Source organism: Oryx dammah, unplaced genomic scaffold (genome assembly GCF_014754425.2).
Source record: "Oryx dammah isolate SB20612 unplaced genomic scaffold, SCBI_Odam_1.1 HiC_scaffold_2, whole genome shotgun sequence".
In the NCBI taxonomy this organism is placed as follows: Eukaryota; Metazoa; Chordata; class Mammalia; order Artiodactyla; family Bovidae; genus Oryx; species Oryx dammah.
The window spans coordinates 29,963,891-29,981,571 of NW_024070186.1; the positions used below are offsets into that span (position 1 = coordinate 29,963,891).

Here is a 17,681-nt window from a genome sequence, read left to right on the forward strand (position 1 = left end):
CCTTGTATTCAGACTTGGATTTGCATATCCCTGTAACAGATGGGTTGCAGTAAAATCCTTCTAATCACAGACTCTGTATTTTAGGTCACCTTTCTAATCAGTATGCTGGAAGGACTGCTTCATACTGTCATGTAACTTTATTGTTTTTAAATGAACCTTTCCTTCTAATTGGGGAAATAAGGCAAACGCATAAGACACAGTCTAAAACTGCAAGCATAAATCTAGCACCTGATTAGCACCAGGTGAGCAGTACAGACAGTTCATGCTGTAGAAATTGAGAGCAGGGAATAATCCTGGTGACCTGAGAGTGATGACATTGTCAGGACCAGTAGTGAAAGTTACAGAGTGATTGAAGAGGAGAACCACCGTTTAGAAGTTCTTTGAATTTTGAGAAGTCAATTTTAGTAGAGGAGAAAAGAAGAAAATCCAGTTGAAAAAGGTTAAGGAATAAGTAGATGAATGCAGTTTTACCCAAACTTGAGCAGGGAAGTCTTGATGAAATTCAGTTCAAATTCAGCTTGTTAGAAGGTTGTTAAAAATTTTATATTCTTCAAAGGCAGAGAATTGGAGGGACCTTTTATAGATACAATGGAATCCTGGATGTTGTAGCTAAAATGTTTTCTGAATAACCATAATTAAGGTGTGTAACTGTTTCATAAGTATATCATAACTAGTATGTCTCAGATATTCCTTCTTTTTCAGAATTGCCTTACATCCTTAGCCATCTCTTCACTTCACAGTCACTGTCTATTTTCAGTGTGGTGATACTAAAATATTAAGGAATATCAACCACTTTAGTTTACGAAAGCATTTCTGTATCTGAATTTTCTTGAATATGTCTTTTGATAGCAGATATTGTTTATCTGAATCTCCAGAACAAAAAAGATATTTTATATAGTGATAGAGGAATTAGTTATACAAAATGTATGGATGTGTGAAAACTCACCAGACTATATACATTTAAAATTTGTTCATTTCACTGTATGTAAATTATACCTCAATTTAAAAAAAAAAAAGGAAGCAGCAAGGATTTGTTAGGGAACACTATTTGGTCAGTTTTATTTATATTTACTTCTTTCTAGTAGACAGCCCTGGAGAACACCTTGGATTATAGACTGAAATAGTTACTTTCTGCTAAAGTCGTACATGAACTGAATGATTTCTCATTTCCTAAGCTGAAGTTAGGTCTTTGCTTCCGTGGTGAAAACAGTTGATTGCAGAAGCCATAAGATTATTGAATATGTTTACAAGTGGGTTGAGTACAAAAAATTTGGAAATTGCCACTTTAAGTCATAAAGTAGAAAGAAGTAGATGCCATTGACATTCCAAAAGTAAATAAAATTTTTTTAGGTAGTCCCATCTACCATACTGTACCCTTCCCTGAAAAATAATTGATTAAATTATGACTTTCCAAAGTAACATGTCATTAGGTATATTTACTTCAGGAGGGATTGTCAATTACATACGGCTTCTTTAGTCTTTTAATTCCTTAGTCCAGTGAGTTGTGCCCATCTTTTGCTATGTTTTAACTGGTTTGAATGAACATTTTTGAGTCACTGTTTTTAGAGCAGTGTAGCCCATTCACTCTGTTCTACTTTTTACACAAATTCTATTCCTTGAAAACCTAACAAGACTTTTTGTGTCTTTTCTATGTTCTTTAGGATCCACAGACAATCAGAACATTAACTCTCATCTCAAAAACTATTCAGACTTTGGGAAGCTGGGGGAGTCTCTCCAAAAGCAAGGTGAGTGTTACTTTGTATTGCTTTGTGTTCACACTTCTAAATGTTGTTAAACCCTATGATCCCTGCTCCTGCTCCCTCACTGCTCACTCCCTTCCAAATTAAAAACAAAGCAAAAATAAAAAAACTATATATATATATAGAGAGAGATGCGATAGTTGTCTTTTAAATCTCTTATCTTAGTCACCTGTTGAAGAAGTTTCATTTAAACTGATGTGTCTAAGATGGGGTAGAGAGTCTAGTTAACAGATGTAGGAGCCTTGTCTTTATCTTTTTGTGCCGTAATCATCCGGCAGCTCTTGAGAGAAATCTTCAGCTCCAAACCCCATAACTCTTTTGAAATATATGATTGAACCCCTTTAGGCCCTAATCCTAAACTTAAAAATACAGCCCATTATATTCCGTATTCTTAGTTCTCTACTTAACATATATAAGTTCTGTGTGTGTGTGTTTTTTTTTAGTCAAGTTTCAAAGAGACATTCATGTGTGAATTTTTCAAAATGTTTCAAGAAGAAGGATATATTACAGCAGTTAAAAAGGTAATGATTGTTTTACTCTGGAAATATTAACTTATCAAATAGCATTAAGGAAATAACATTTTATATTGTTCCTAGGAATCAATCCCCAGTTTAAAAAAATACATTTAAACTATCTGTCACATATAAAAAGGCTATCTTTTTCTGCCATTCTCCCTCCATACATAACTATGGGTTTTTAAGCTATGGAAATACCTAAATGAGTTTTAGCAACAGCTACTATTGCCAGTGTTTTTAGTAACACTAATTATAAATATCTAGAGTTAAGATTTCTTAACAGCAGCACCGTTGACAATTTGGTTGGGTAATTCCTGACTATGAGGGGCTTTTTTGTGCGTTGTAAAATGTTTAGCAGCAGCCCTGGCCTCTACTATTAGATGCAAGTAGCATAGTGCCAGTTTTTACAACTAAAAATGTCTGTCTCTAAGCATTGCCAAAAGTCCCCTGAGGAACAAAATTGCCTCTGATTGAGGATCTCTGATCTCGGGAGAAAGGCTTAATGGTACCTGGTATAAAGTGGGCACTTAATTGACACGAGAAAAAATATATGAATTATTGAATATCTCACATACAGTATAGGCTTGTGGTTAGTAACCCGAGGAAAGTTAATTTAATATGTATGAAAGCCTACAGTATATAATATCCTAACAAAAGGCCTACAACAAACCACAGTTGCTATACTTAGAAGCTGAGAATGTTTTGAGAAGATTTTTAGTTTCTTGAGTCTTTAGTTCTGAGTCATCCCAAACAAAATACGCCATTGTTATAAAACCCTAAAAATTTGTAAAGAAAAGTTATTTTGAAGTATATCTAAGCTTAGCTTGAAGAAAGTACTGTCTTATTTTTCACAATTCTCACTTAATGAATCCAAACTATCAAGGTCAGATTTTAAAGATTGCATTCAAGTTCTGTAGTGTGCTTCACTGGTGACTGCCAAGGGGTCGCTAAGAGTCGGACATGACTGAGCGACTTCACTTTCACTTTTCACTTTCATGCACTGGAGAAGGACATGGCAACCCACTCCAGTGTTCTTGCCTGGAGATTCCCAGGGACAGGGGAGCCTGGTGGGCTGCCGTCTATGGGGTCGCACAGAGTCAGACACGACTGAAGCAACTTACCAGCAGCTGCAGCAGCCAAGAGTATATTTTGTTGAAGAGCACATTTTGTTTGTATTTTTGTGTGTGTACTTTAAAAATTCTTACAAAGACTCATGAATGAAAATGATTATTTAAAAAATTAAAGCCAGTTGGAACTTTTTCATCTAGAATAACAATGTAAGTTCAGCGCCCCCCCCAAAAAATATATATATATATTTAAGCAGTGATTGAATGCTTTTGAGGAAGAAGTCTTTCAAAAGAATATGCAGAGTGGTACAGTGGGTGAGAATCTGCGTGCCAGTGTGGGGGACACAGGTTCAATCCCTGGTCTGGGAAGATTCCATGTGCTGCGGAACAACTAAGCTCACATGCCACGGCTCCTGACGCCTGCACGCCCTATAGCCCGCAAGCCGTAACTACTTTTCTGCGTGCTGTAGCTAGTAACACCCATGTGCCTAGAGCCTACTCTCCGCCACAAGAGAAGCCACTGCCACGAGAAGGCCACACACCACAACCAAAGAGAGCCCACATGCAGCAGCAAAGACCCAGCACATCCAAAAAGGAAAATAAATAAATAATTTAAAAGGGAAAAAGGTAACTCACATGTCCCCTTTAAAAAAAAAACACACACTAAAAAACATTTAAAAAAAAAAAAAAGAATATGCAAAGAACAAGCTGGCTTTTTTATTTTTAGGATGTTGTTGAAACAGTTGTGGGACAGTGTAGGCAGACTTCTGTTGGCAAGATTATAATGTACTGTCTTTTGTTTGGGGGCTGTTTTTCCATTTCCATGACCCAACCTCTGGCAGCATCTGATTTCTTTTTCCTGATACAATCATCAGAATGTGTGTAGTGGGTAATGTCAGTGGAGAAACTATTTAAGGGTACCAGTTTAGCCTGCTCATGATCTGCTCTGAGTCACCCACTCATGTTCCCATGAACTATCACTGTGGTACATCTCCTGTCTCAGATTTGTATAGGATATTTTGCCCTGATATATGAATTTTCTTTATTATTTACTGGCTAAATCTAGATATTTGCAGCACTAGGAATTGCAAAAGCTTATGAAACCCCATTTCTCATTTAATTAGTGGTGCTCTCACTAGTGACATTGGTCACTGCTCCAGAGGAGAATATAGTTTATAACCCTGAATCCTATACTTAATTTCCACAAAGTCTAGGAAGAATACCAGAATAGGTCTATAAACAGGTTGACCATATAATTTAGTGTCCAAACCTACAAAGTTTTCAAGAATAAAAAGAAGTACTTTGATTATGCCAGGACCAAAGTTGTAGACAGAATGGCCCTGAGCAAATTGAGGCCTATATTCTCCCTGCCTAGAGTCCACCTTAATTATTATGTTTCCTTTCGCTTTCTATAACTAGGTTTACCTCATATTCCTTAACAGTATAACAAGTAATAAATTTAATAACTATAAATAAATATTAAATAAGAAAATTAGTGCCCACAGGCAAACACCAAGAAATAAAATATTCAAGTAATTCTTTCTCACTCCATTAGTGCATGGCCCGTTTGTGAGAACTGAAGATGCAATAGGAGACTTCTTTAGTTCCCTTGAATACTTGTTCTTTGTCACCCACATATGATTCAAAAGAAACTCTGTCCTTGTTCTTTCACTTATTAAGATTTCTTCCAGCGAACTTGAAGTAAACACCATACTGGAAAATACCACAAATGGAGATTCTCACGGGCAATCTATAGCCAGTCTTGGGAGAAAATGACTGTCCCCACAAATTCTACCTTAGATTATTCTCTGTCATCCTTATTGGAATGTACTTTATTTTTGTTTTAAACCCTAAGCGGGACAACACAGAAAAGTATAAAGGAAGAAACAAGGACTAAATAGTTCACTTATAGGGCAAAATAGGAGTCTTTTCTAAGAACAGGAATTGTCCCTGAACCCTGAATTCTCCTTTCCTATGAAGAGAAGCCACGTGTCAGGAATCTCTTGACAGTTGAGGTAACATATTCATGGAGCTGAATGCTCATCATTGGGTGGTTTGCCATTGCTGGATTTGGGTACTCCAGATTTTCTTGAGCCACCACTTGCTCACATTTTCCATAGGAAGTTTCTAAATGGTTATTAGATTTCCAGGTTATTCCAGAGAACCCAAATTATACTTTAGTCAGAAACTGAAATATTAGCTCTGAGGGCTGAAGTCAATTATGTGTAATAAAAGCCCTCAAACTTTTCTGTAAGGGCCAGTGAGTAAATACAGACTGATGGCCCATGTAAAGGCAGTGCTGCATATTTCTCTATGATTTTACAACCCTTTAAAAATTTTAAAAATGTTCTTAACTTGTGGGCCTTACAAAAAACCAGTTAAATTTGTCCTGCTGAGCTGTAGTTTGATGATCCATGACCCAAAATAGAGGTTCACAACCTGTATCAAAAATCTTTGGGAACAGAAGTATTTCAGAATTCAGTTTTTCAGACTTTCGAAAGATAATAGGTATATGCTATATATTATAGGAGATCACAGGATAACATCCCATAATCAAACATATGAATGTTTATGTAGCATTGTAGTGAATATCCACTCTAAGTAGGATAAATACAGGCTTTAAATAGCCTTTCCGCAGTTTATGTTGTTACTGTAAATGAGTTTACTGTAAATCAGAAGCAAAAAGGTCTGTGTACTCAGAACTTTATAGGTTTCAGAGTTGCAGTTAAGGGATTGTGGGTTGAGTTATTTCTATAGGGACACATATTCTGGGTTTTTAAGTAACTTTAAGAATAAGATTTTTAGAATACCTATTTATGTATTTTGGGGTCTTCCTCTACAATTAAATATGTGTTTTGCTTTGTTCCTTAATAAAGAACTTCACTATATTATCTGTCTGACACTGATTAAATTTATGAGGTACCTTATCACAAAGTGTAACATTTGCCCCTTTCTTCATTTAGTTCTTGGATGAAATTTCATCTACTGAAACTAAAGAGTCCAGTGGTACAAGCGAGCCTGTGCACCTGAAAGAAGGGTAATTTAATGAAAGTAGATATTAAAGTCGTATTTCAGTATAGACAGTAAGTAAGTACAAAGAGCATGGGTGCAGAAGTGAAGAAGACTGGGTTTTGTTCTGTGCTAAAACTGCCCATAACATCAGTCAGGTAATTCACCCTCACTGTCCTATTAACTTCATGCCATATGGACATGACTTCTTTCCATACAGCACGAGAGTTGTTTTCAAAAATAGTGAAAGTATGGGTATTAGAGTACTTTGAAAAAAAAGTAACAGCATTGTTCAGTCTCACTGTTTTCATTGGAAGTTAAAGTGGAAAATTACTCATTTGGCCTTTTTAGTTTTGGATAGGACAGTTGTAAATATTAAGTTATTTGAAGATTTTATTCCCTTAGTATTGTCAAAATAAATGGTAGCAGTTATAGATGGCAAAGACGTTTCATCTACTTAATATAGTCTTTGACAACTGTTCATGTCATTTGAAATTAAAAGAAATGACTGCCAATTTTTTTGTTGTTGTTTTGGATTAACTCTTTTAATATTTGTAGTTAAATGTTTACATCTGTTGTTTTGGCAGTGAGATGTATAAAAGAGCTCAGGGAAGAACTCGGATTGGAAAAAAGAATTTCAAGAAACGGTGGTTCTGCTTAACAAGCAGAGAGCTCACCTACCACAAGCAGCCAGGTAGTTGTGTTTACGCTTTTCTGTGGGGTCTCCTCCTGATTCCCAGTGAAGATGTCTTTTTCCGCTGCTCAATGTGACTAGTGAACCTTTTTACTAACATTAATAGCTTATGGTTTCTCACAGTGATGCATACAAGCTAAAAATATAATAAATATGTGACTAATGACACCATGTAAGTAACATTTTTTCTCTTACATTGACTGTCTTGTGTTACTAAAAGTGGTATTCGTACAGTATGATCTGTTTTCTAAAAATCCATGGTAAATCCATTTTTTAAAAATTAGTATATAAGGAACAACAGTTAGATATTTTAGAACTTAGAGGTTTCTTTAACTTCCAGAATCAGATTGGTAAGAATCATTTTCTAACAAATGAGAGTGTTTCAGTAGTTTGCCAGAAATTCCCACAGTTATACCATAGACAGTGTTTCCTATTCAGTTAAAACATTCATTCATTTATATTATCCTGGCTAACTCTTAAGATGAAGATTCTAGTAATTTGCCTCCTGAAAAGGCACAAATTGTCTTTCTGGGTAAAGAAAGCCATCTTCCTATAGTGTGATTTGAGAGTTTTGGAGAGGCAAAGTTTGTCCCTCAGTGGACTGACATAATGCTTATCATCTCTGCCTTTTGAGTGTATTCCTTTGGGGTAAAGCATTATCCATAAAAGGCCACTAGCCTCTGATATCTTGGCAAGAACTTAATATCTTGATCATAGGTCACATATAGTAAACTCCCTTCTGTTGGAAGTGATCAGGACCCAAAGTATTCACTTAGCCAAAAAGGTCAGTTAAAGCAAGAATCACTTTAAAACAACAACAAAAGATGCATGCATTGCTTAAGTAGTTATGTTTGTTTACCAGTCTTTTGATAGAGAGCCAAGATCTTTTCTTGGTTGATTTCTCCAAAGTGAAGCTGGAAATTATTAATAAATACTTGAAAAGTGATCCAATTATAGAATCCTTTTAGAGTCACGATAGTTACCCTAAGCTTTTGCCACTGTCTCACACCCATATAAATCAACTTGATTTGTGTGGGTGCTGGTCTCCTTTTTTGAAAAGCTTTTCAGAGTGCCTGATTTTCAGATAAATATATGCCTCTTGGTGTCACTTACTGTGTCACTTTACATAATGTTAAGTAAATTATAATTACAGCATGGAAAAATGGCATAAAGTCTTGGAACAAACCTAGCAGACTCTATAATCAAAACAGCCTAACCAGTGGAAATCAAAGGGTACAAGCTTAATAGAACCCTAGCAGCCACAAGGATTCAGTGCCTCATGAGCATCACTCAGGATGTTTCACAGAGGAAATGGAGTCTTGGTTAATCTGTCAAATCTGTTAGGTAAAGAGTGCTTGGTATAAATTCTGAAATGATAAACACCAGACATAAGATACTTTCAAGAGAATGTCGTTTCAGTTAAGCATGGGTGCTTCAGTGGAGATTCTTAAGGAGGAAAGTGAAAAGAACTTTTGTTTCATAATTCCTTAGAATCTTTAGCCAGAATGACCGAATATGTCCAAATACAGTAGTAAGACATATGAAGCCAGATGCACTATATTTTTAGGCACCTAGATGTTTTGTTGTGGAATATGAATATTCTAATGACTAAAGATCAACGGGCTGCATCCTTGCACTTCCAGACAGCATTCTTTAAGCTACACGTTTCTTAAAGTTTTAGTGTTTATAGTTTATATTGAATACTATATAAATGCTCTCACATATATAGTAACATTTTAGTAATAGCTGGTATAATATGCTGATTATGTTTTCATAAGTTAGTCATTTTCTATGAATAAATTGGCTGTTTTCTCCTCATTTAAAGTATTTTCTAATCTAAACCAGTATTCTGAAGTCTTTGCTTTAAGACTTTAGAAATCAGATGATAGTTTCAGATCCTTTTCCTCTAGAAAAAAATGCATGTACACACAAGAGACACAAAGTCTCACATATAATTTCAGGAAGTTCATAGTTCCAGAGGCTATGCACAGTTCTCAGGAACTTCTGTTCTATCCAGTGATCTTATGAGGATAAAATTCTGTAGAATGATTAGATTGGTCTAAGCTATAGAATAGACACATTGGAAGTTCCGTTATTTTCAGGCCTTAAGAAATTTAACATGTTGGAATGGTATTGGAGAAATGAGCTCTGTTACATAAAGTTTAGAGATTATTTACCAAAGCCTACAGTTTTAAGCATCCATGCTTTTTGTTTTTAACTGTTTTGTTGGATTTTTCCAAAATGTATTACATGCTTCCCTGCCTTCTAAAAAAGAGTTCATTGAACGTAAGTTAACATTTTCTAGATGACTTGGGGCTCTCATTGATAATGTTAATTATCATTTAGTACTCTGATTTAGTGATGTTTTCAGGGCTGCTTATGGATGTGTGCAGCTGTTTACTTCCCAGCTACCTGCCTTTGACTGCTGTGCTATTTTGTGTTCATGTGTTTGCTTTATACAGTTTTTCATTATCCCCTTTATGTTCAGGCTGTCACCTTAAATTTCTTGTGCTGTCAGTGAATGGTAATGTAACATCTCATTCCCATCTATTACCCCCAATTCCATTTTTACTGCTACTATACTGTGAGTAAGGATGTAGGTACTATGTTTGTTAAAATTATGTGTATGATTAAAAGGCTTTGACTGAACATTTCAGGACTTTCCTCTGTGAACAAAATACATAGGCTTTGGATTCTCCCTTTGGTTGCTCAGCAAATGTTTTGCTTACTTCCTGGTTCCTTGCAATTTTCTGCATAGCTAAGACTGCTAGTTAGATAGTTTCTTATTACACTTTATGACTTTGGTGTTTCAAAGAGTGCCTCCCAGTTATTCTGTAACATAGCTTTAAATCATTGAGTCTTCCACTGTTTACTCCTACTGGACACTAATATTCTGAATGAAGTATTTCTGTCACTTAGAATCAAATAATAAGATTCTTTTTCCAATTTACTAGGAAAATAATTAGAATTTTCTCAGTTTTAAGGGTTTTTCTCAAATAAGTTAAAATTTGATGCCCACTTAAGTAATAGTAAGTGACTAATCTTCAATATCACAAAACTAATGTGGTAAATGAATGTCATAGGGCGTTCATCCAGCTGTCACCATGATTACCTTGACAGTTTTGGATGGATCTGTGTGCCTGTGATTATGGTTTTATATTGCTCTACTGTGATGTGGTCATCTTCTACAAGCAGTTCTTCTAGTTGTCTGCTGTAATCAAATGTGATCCATGTTGCAGCCTTTTCCCATCTCGTCGGTGCAGCCTCATCTTCTGCATTCTCCATATGTCGCTTTGCCAGGTTGACTCTTGAAGTTCCTTTCAGTTGTGCTCTTTTGCATTCATGTTTTTGCATTTGCTCTGTCTAGAAATCTTTCTTTCCTTCTTTACTTGTGTAATTTGTTGTCCTTTAAGCCTCAGATCCAATGTCAGCTCTTTATGGAAGTCATTTTCATAAAGCTCTAGCTACTTCAGATGGGTATTCTCTTACTGTATTTCTTTAGCGTATTAGTGGTAAGTTTTGTCACACTGTGTGGTCATTGCTTTTATGTCTTTCACCCCAGTCTTTTACCATCCTCGGTGCATAAGGACCATGTTTTTACTACTATCGTTAGGCGTTTATTAATTTGTAATAAATGGTATTCTTCAGAGAACACCATGCTTCCAGATACGCTGTTTTCTGAATTAAGAACCACTTTCTAAAATTTCCATCAAGCTTACTAATAATATTTGATGAACAAATTCATCTCTGAAATCCCATATGTGTTCTCCAAATTTGATTAGATCTTGTCTACTTGGGGATGACCTTTTATACACAGTTATGTATGTAGAGCCTACACAATTTCCGTATGCTGTCTGTGTTCTAGCTCATATAATCTATGGACAGTATAAAAGAAGTTTTCATGATGTTTTAAACACAACTCTCAATACTTGTTTTTTACCTGTTCCTGTCTTGACACACGGGGCTTCCCAGATGTCTCAGTGGTAAAGAATCCGCCTGCCCGTGCAGGAGATGCAGGTTCGATCCCTGGGTCAGGAAGATCCCCTGGAGGAGGAAATGGCAACCTGTTCCAATATTCTTGCCTGAAGAATCCCATGGACAGAGGGGAGCCTGGTGGGCTACAGGCTATGGGGTCGTGAAAGAGCTGGACACCACTTAGGAACTGAGCACACATTTTGATACGCAGGGCTCTGGAGTATTTTTTTCTTTAATGTGTCATGTTTGTGGATTTGAAGTTTCGATATTTTTTAAGAAGTCACTTCTCAAATTCATCTTGATTTTAACACAGTCCCACTACAAATCTACAAGTTTTTTTGGTAAAAATTGACAAATTGATTCTAAAATTGATGTCAGTGGGAGAACAGAGGACTTACAATGGCTGAAGCAGTGTTGAAAAAAAATAAAATTGAAGGACTATAACTAAGCTACAATATTCAAGTCTGAGATTTTGACTTAAAAGCTAGAGGTGAAGTCAGGAGTCCAGAAAGACACACACACATATGGTCAGTTTAGTTTTGACAGAATTGTCAAGACAGTTCAACTGGGAAAGGAATGTATTTTCAACAAATGGTGTAGGAACAACTGGGTAGACACAGAAAGTGAACTTCATCTTATGTCATAGTACACACAAAATTTAATTCAAGATAAGAGGATCAGTGAAAGCAAAAGAGAATATCTTTGCAACCATGGAGTATGCAATGATTTCTTAGGCTATTAAATGCACTGAACATTTTTTAAGAGAAATTGAACCTCATTAAAGACTTTCCCATATTTCCCCCATTCTATCATTGCTCCTTCTTTCTTTTTTGTTCTAATAATGGGCATAAAATGTATTGCTTGGCAGTTGAAATTTTTCAATAGGTTGTTGGGATTTGAGTTTCTTTAAGCCATAAGCTAAGGGTTTTCACCAGCTTAAAAAAGTTTTTTTACTTATATCTGTCCATTTTCTCTCCTTCTTAGGACTCAAATTATACTTATCCAGGCATGCTTGAGACCATTTCACAGGTCTCTGTGAGACTCAGTTCATTTGTCTTCATTCTTTATCTTTGTTCTTTAGCTTGGATAATTTCTATTTACATTCATTGACTTATTTACCATCTCAAGTCTTTTTAGCTAAATGTGATGAATTTGTCATTCCATTTATTGTGCCTTTCAGCTCTAAAATTTCTGTTTGATTCTTTTTATAGTTTCTGTTCTCCTGTTTAAAGTCCACATTTGTTCAGTCATCATTAGCACATTTTCCTTATTATTTAAACATTTATAATAATGGCTTTGCTTGCTAATAGAATAAATTCAGCATTTGAGCCCACTCAGACTCAGGTTGTTGGCTACTTTCTTTCCCAAGCATGGGTCACAGTTTTCTGTTTTTCACATCTTATTTTTTTGGTTAAAAACTGAACATTGTATGTAATAAATTATAGTGTGTCTGGATTCTGTTTGTTCTTCTGAAGGCTTGCCTAGATTCAAACTGCAGTGTCTGTTTTGTGTGTGTGTGTGTGTCTCTCTCATTCTCTCTCTCTCATTGTATAGCTGCTATTGTCTTTACTCAGATTTTGTTTTATTCCCTAATCCTAGCTTCCTCCCTAGGGGTCTCACCTGAGCTTTCTTAGCTTAGTGGTCAGCCAATGATTTGAGCATAGAGCTCAAATGCCTGAAGTCAGTAAGTCGTCTTACCTTTTATCACCTGTGCTGTTTTTGAACATATTCAAAGGCACAGCAAATTCACAAGTCTCCCCAAGCTTTCCACTTTTGCCAGGCTCTGGGATGATCCATATACAGGCATCTTTAGCAGTCAGCCAGGGATGTGGTGTGTTTATGATCTCAGCCTTTCTATAGCTCTGTTGTTTCTAAAATCTCACCCTTAGGCTGAATCTGCAACCTTCAGCCAGTAAAGCTGTGAGTTTTCACTGAACTGAGGAGTTATGGAAACAACTCCTCCCTGGAAGACAATAAATCCAGTTTTTAACCTAAGCTATAGTATAGCCATGAAATTAAAAGACGCTCACTCCTTGGAAGAAAAGTTATGACCAACCTAGATAGCATATTCAAAAGCAAAGACATTACTTTGCCGACTAAGGTCCGTCTAGTCAAGGCTGTGGTTTTTCCAGTGGTCATGTATGGATGTGAGAGTTGGACTGTGAAGAAAGCTGAGCGCCGAAGAATTGATGCTTTTGAACTGTGGTGTTGGAGAAGACTCTTGAGAGTCCCTTGGACTGCAAGGAGATCCAACCAGTCCATTCTGAAGAAGATCAGCCCTGGGATTTCTTTGGAAGGAATGATGCTAAAGCTGAAGCTCCAGTACTTCGGCCACCTCATGCGAAGAGTTGACTCATTGGAAAAGACTCTGATGCTGGGAGGGATTGGGGGCAGGAGGAGAAGGGGACGACCGAAGATGAGATGGCTGGATGGCATCACGGACTCAATGGATGTCAGTCTTAGTGAACTCCGGGAGTTGGTGATGGACAGGGAGGCCTGGCGTGCTGCGATTCATGGGGTCGCAAAGAGGACACGACTGAGCAACTGAACTGAATTGATGGCAGTTGCTCATGGATGAACACTTCTCAGATTTTTACTTGCGTTTGGTTATTTTCCAGCACCCTGAAGTGGTTGTTTTTAATAATTTTCCCAGGCTTATACTTATTTTCTGAGGAACAGAAGTATGCAACTTCAGTATACTACTATCAAAAAAAAAAAAAGATGAACAGTTACTTTATTTCAGCTATGTTCCTTAGGACCAGTGTCTAGCTGGACTTCTGTTTTTCTTGGGGTAGTAATTTTTTTTAATAGAAATAGAATTCACATACTGTAAAATTCACCTATTGAAAGTATATAATTCATTTTCAGTATATTCACAAAGTTATGCAGTCACCACTGGTTACAGAGCATTTTTATCCCCCCAGAAAGAAAACCTGTACCCATTAACAGTCACTGCCCTGTCCTTCCTTCTCCCAGCCCCTGGCAAACACAAATCTGCTTTTTGTCTCTGTGGATTTGCCTGTTCTGGACATTTCATGTAAATGGACTTAAAGAGTAACCCTTTGGGCTTCCCAGGTTTTGGACTTTCCCATCTTCCTAGTGGTAAAGAACTTTCCTGCCAACGCAGGAGACATAAGAGACGTGGGTTAGATCCCTGGGTTGGAAAGATCCCCTGGAGGAGGGTGTGGCAACCCACTCCAGTATCCTTGCCTGGAGAATCCCATGGACAGAGGAGCCTAGAGGGCTACAGTCTGTAGAGGCATACAGAGTCAGACATGACTGAAGTGACTTAGCACGCATCAGCACACAGCCTTTGGTGACTGCCTTCTTTCACTTAGCATGATGTTTTCAAAGTTCATCTGTGATGTGGCATGAATCAGTACGTTATGGCTGAATAATATTTCACTGGATATATTCCAGATTTTACCAGTTTATCAGTTGATGTACCTTTAAATTGTTTGCAGTTTTTTATTATTATGAACAATGCTGCTGTGAACATTCACATACACGTTTTTGTGTAGAAATATATTTTCACTTCTCTTGGGTCTGTATCTAGGAGTGAAATCAGTGAGTCATATGTAACTAACTTTATGTTTAACTTTTTGAGAAGGTGATGGTGATTTTTAACTAAAACTGGATTTGGCATTTAATAGGGAAACTTAATACCCTCACATTTATTGTGATTACTGTAACCAATATTTTGTTTTGTGTTTTCTGTTTATTAAGCTCTTCTGTTCTTTGGGATTGGTTTTTTTCCCTGCATTTTAATTGGAATCATCAGTCCCACACATATTCACTCTGTCTTATCTAGTGAGAGAATGTGGACATTCTGTTTCTACTTTTAAAATGTTAACAGATAGGTTTAAATTTACATGTTCATCTTATTGTCTGCAGTTAATCACCGTCTCCATTCAAGCTGAGAAGGAACATGGCATGCTTTCAAATTTATTTTTCCTAACACTACCTAATGAAGTCATCTTAAATTTTAGTACTAGTTTCTGTTTCTTTTACCTTTTTATGTTGTCATCATTTTTTTCTAACCATGCATGTGTGCTAAGTCGGCTTCAGTCGTATCCAACTCTTTGCAGCCCTGTGGACCATGCTGTCCATGGAGTTTGTGACCAGGCTCCTCTGTCCATGGCAAGAATACTGGAGTGGGTTGCCATGCCCTCCTCCAGGGAATCTTCCCAACTCAAGAGATCGAACCCACGCCTCTTACCTCTCCTGCACTGGCAGTGGCAGGCAGGTTGTTCACCACTAGTGCCACCTGAGAAGCCCTTTTCTAACCATTCTTATCAGTTTTTCTGATGTCTTTGCCCAACACTATTTCTTATATTAACAAATTTGTCTTTTTCCTGGATTCTTACTTATTTTGCAGGAGTTATGTCCTCAAGGAATTATTTCGTATAGCTTTAGGGCTGATAAATTTTCAGAGTTCTTACATATTAGAAAAAATATTTTACCCTTACACTTGAATGATGTTAGACCGGATTTAAAAATCATTTCCTGTAAGATTTTTAAGATATTTCTCCACGATTTACTAGTTTCCATTGTTAGTGAGATTCCATGGTGGCTCAGATGGTAAAGCGTCTGCCCGTAATGTGGGAGACCCGGGTTTGATCCCCGGGTTGGGAAGATCCCCTGGAGAAGGAAATGGCAACCCACTCCAGTACTCTTGCCTAGAAAATTCCATGGATGGAGGAGCCTGGTGGGCTACAGTCCATGGGGTCGCAAAGAGTTGGACACGACTGAGCGACTTCACTCACTCGTTGGTGGTAAGGATTTTGATGTCAGTCTTAGTCTTGATTCTTCTCCTTGGAAACCCTCTGGACTTTCTTTAACCTTCAAGCTCTAATATTCTACTGCCCAGTGTCTAAGTGTTACCTTTCTTTCTTCCTACACTTTCATTCTTTCATTAGCACTTGATGGGTCCTTTCAGTCTGAAGATTTCTATCTTTATTCTTGGACATTTTCATTGGTAATTTTCTTCTGATAACTCAGTTGTTTCTGGAACGCTTACTGCAGCTGATCTCAAAACTTCTAAATTCATCCATCATGGCTCTTATCTTTACTTTGTTTCTCTGTCCTTTTGTACTGTATATTTGGAGAGTCCTCAGTACAGTCTTCTGTTTTGCTGATTCACTTTGCAATTCATTCAAGTTAACATTAGCAACTTCAGTTAATTTCAGTTAACTCTAATAATAATAATGTCATGTGTGCCTGGGAACAATGCATTTTCTCTCTGTCTGCTGTGATATAATTTGTCCAGAAATGAACAAACACAGCAATTCTAGGATGTGGGCATGCTTTGTGTATTCAGCAAATCTAAAGAGTTGTTGAAAATCTACAAAATCTACTTCCTGCACAATTTTTAAGTTCTCTGGACGCTGTGGTGCCCCATGTAGGTTGGTACCCAAAGGCATGTCTCCTCTGCCCCCTCATTTGTTACACCCCCGATCTCCTCCAATGTTATTCTCTTTGTTGTACATGTTTCCTTCAGAGTGCTGATTTTCCTCATCTGTTTGGTGATTTTTTTGGCAATTTGCTCATTTCTGTGCATTCACCTGCCTGAGGGTCCAGTAGCTCATGGCCAGTGGTTTAGAGGGAGGGACAGGATGAGCTGCTGATGGGCAGGGGTGCTGGTGCTCGTCCCCTGGCATGGGCACCATCCGCAGCCTGTGGCTACCCCGCTTTCCAGCCAGTACGCATCTTCACTGCTTCAACCTGGGACTGTGCCTCTGTGGACTGTTGCTGAGTACAAGCGGGTTGAGGGGGGCAGTATGTGAGGACCTGGTTGACTTACCACTTAGTCATCCTGATAGACATCTAAGTATGCCCCCCTCCCCCCCAGCTCTCTGTGTCCAGTGACTCTGGCTTGAAGCTCTTCTGACCAGCCCTCCTTTTGCAGATGTGTCTTTTCCTCCATGCGGCTCTGGCTGTGGCTTCTTTCAGCTTCCTTCCTCCTCGCCTCCCCTCACCCCTTCATAAATTTGATCTTGTCTGCTTCCAGGAGACCGCTGATAGTCTTTTCCTATTTTCCCATGTATATATAATTTGTAATCGTTGAATTTAAATGTCGTTTCCTCAGAAAAGTTTTCCCTAACTGCCTGACTTAAAGTAACGTCCCAATTACTTCCTTCATGTCACTTTATGTTGCTATCTTTATTGCACTTATCTCTACCTAATATTTGTCCTTCGTCAGTCTTTCCAGACCTAAATACAAACTTCATTAGGGGCTTTATATGTTTTTCACTGCTCTATCCCAAGTGGTTAGGACAGTGTCTGGTATAGGATAAATGTGATAGCTAAATTAAGTGACTTTAACATATATTGTATATCACATATCTGCTTGAATTACACATATTTTAGATTTTACAGCAGGAACTAAGCTTAGCAAATACTCTTTGTTAATCTCTCTGTTCAATAAAGAAAACCTTTTTAGTGTCTCCAACCCAAAAGCTGTACATTAATCCATGAATAATGTAAAAGATCTTCACCTTCAGCACTTCAGCCCACAAGTCATTAAACTGAAGTTTGTTGGGAGGAGGGAAGCAAAGCCTTCATTTTCTAAGAACCACGTTTTATATGTAAATGACCAGAAAAGTTCAGGATTATATTTGCTTAGTTTCTATGACTATATGAATTTATTTTATTCAAGTAA

General features: G+C 37.3%; 1 protein-coding gene across 2 annotated transcripts in view; it reads left to right on the plus strand.

The window, feature by feature from the left end:
• Positions 1–17,681, plus strand: part of RASA2 (RAS p21 protein activator 2) — a 121,389-nt gene that overhangs the window by 98,219 nt on the left and 5,489 nt on the right. Inside the window, exons 16-19 of one of the 2 annotated variants that reach the window (XM_040233936.1) lie at positions 1,662–1,745; positions 2,204–2,281; positions 6,306–6,379; positions 6,939–7,048. In XM_040233936.1, the coding sequence (XP_040089870.1) occupies positions 1,662–1,745; positions 2,204–2,281; positions 6,306–6,379; positions 6,939–7,048 (346 nt within the window). The remainder of the gene's footprint in view (positions 1–1,661; positions 1,746–2,203; positions 2,282–6,305; positions 6,380–6,938; positions 7,049–17,681) is intronic. The other variant, XM_040233937.1, reaches the window with a different exon arrangement.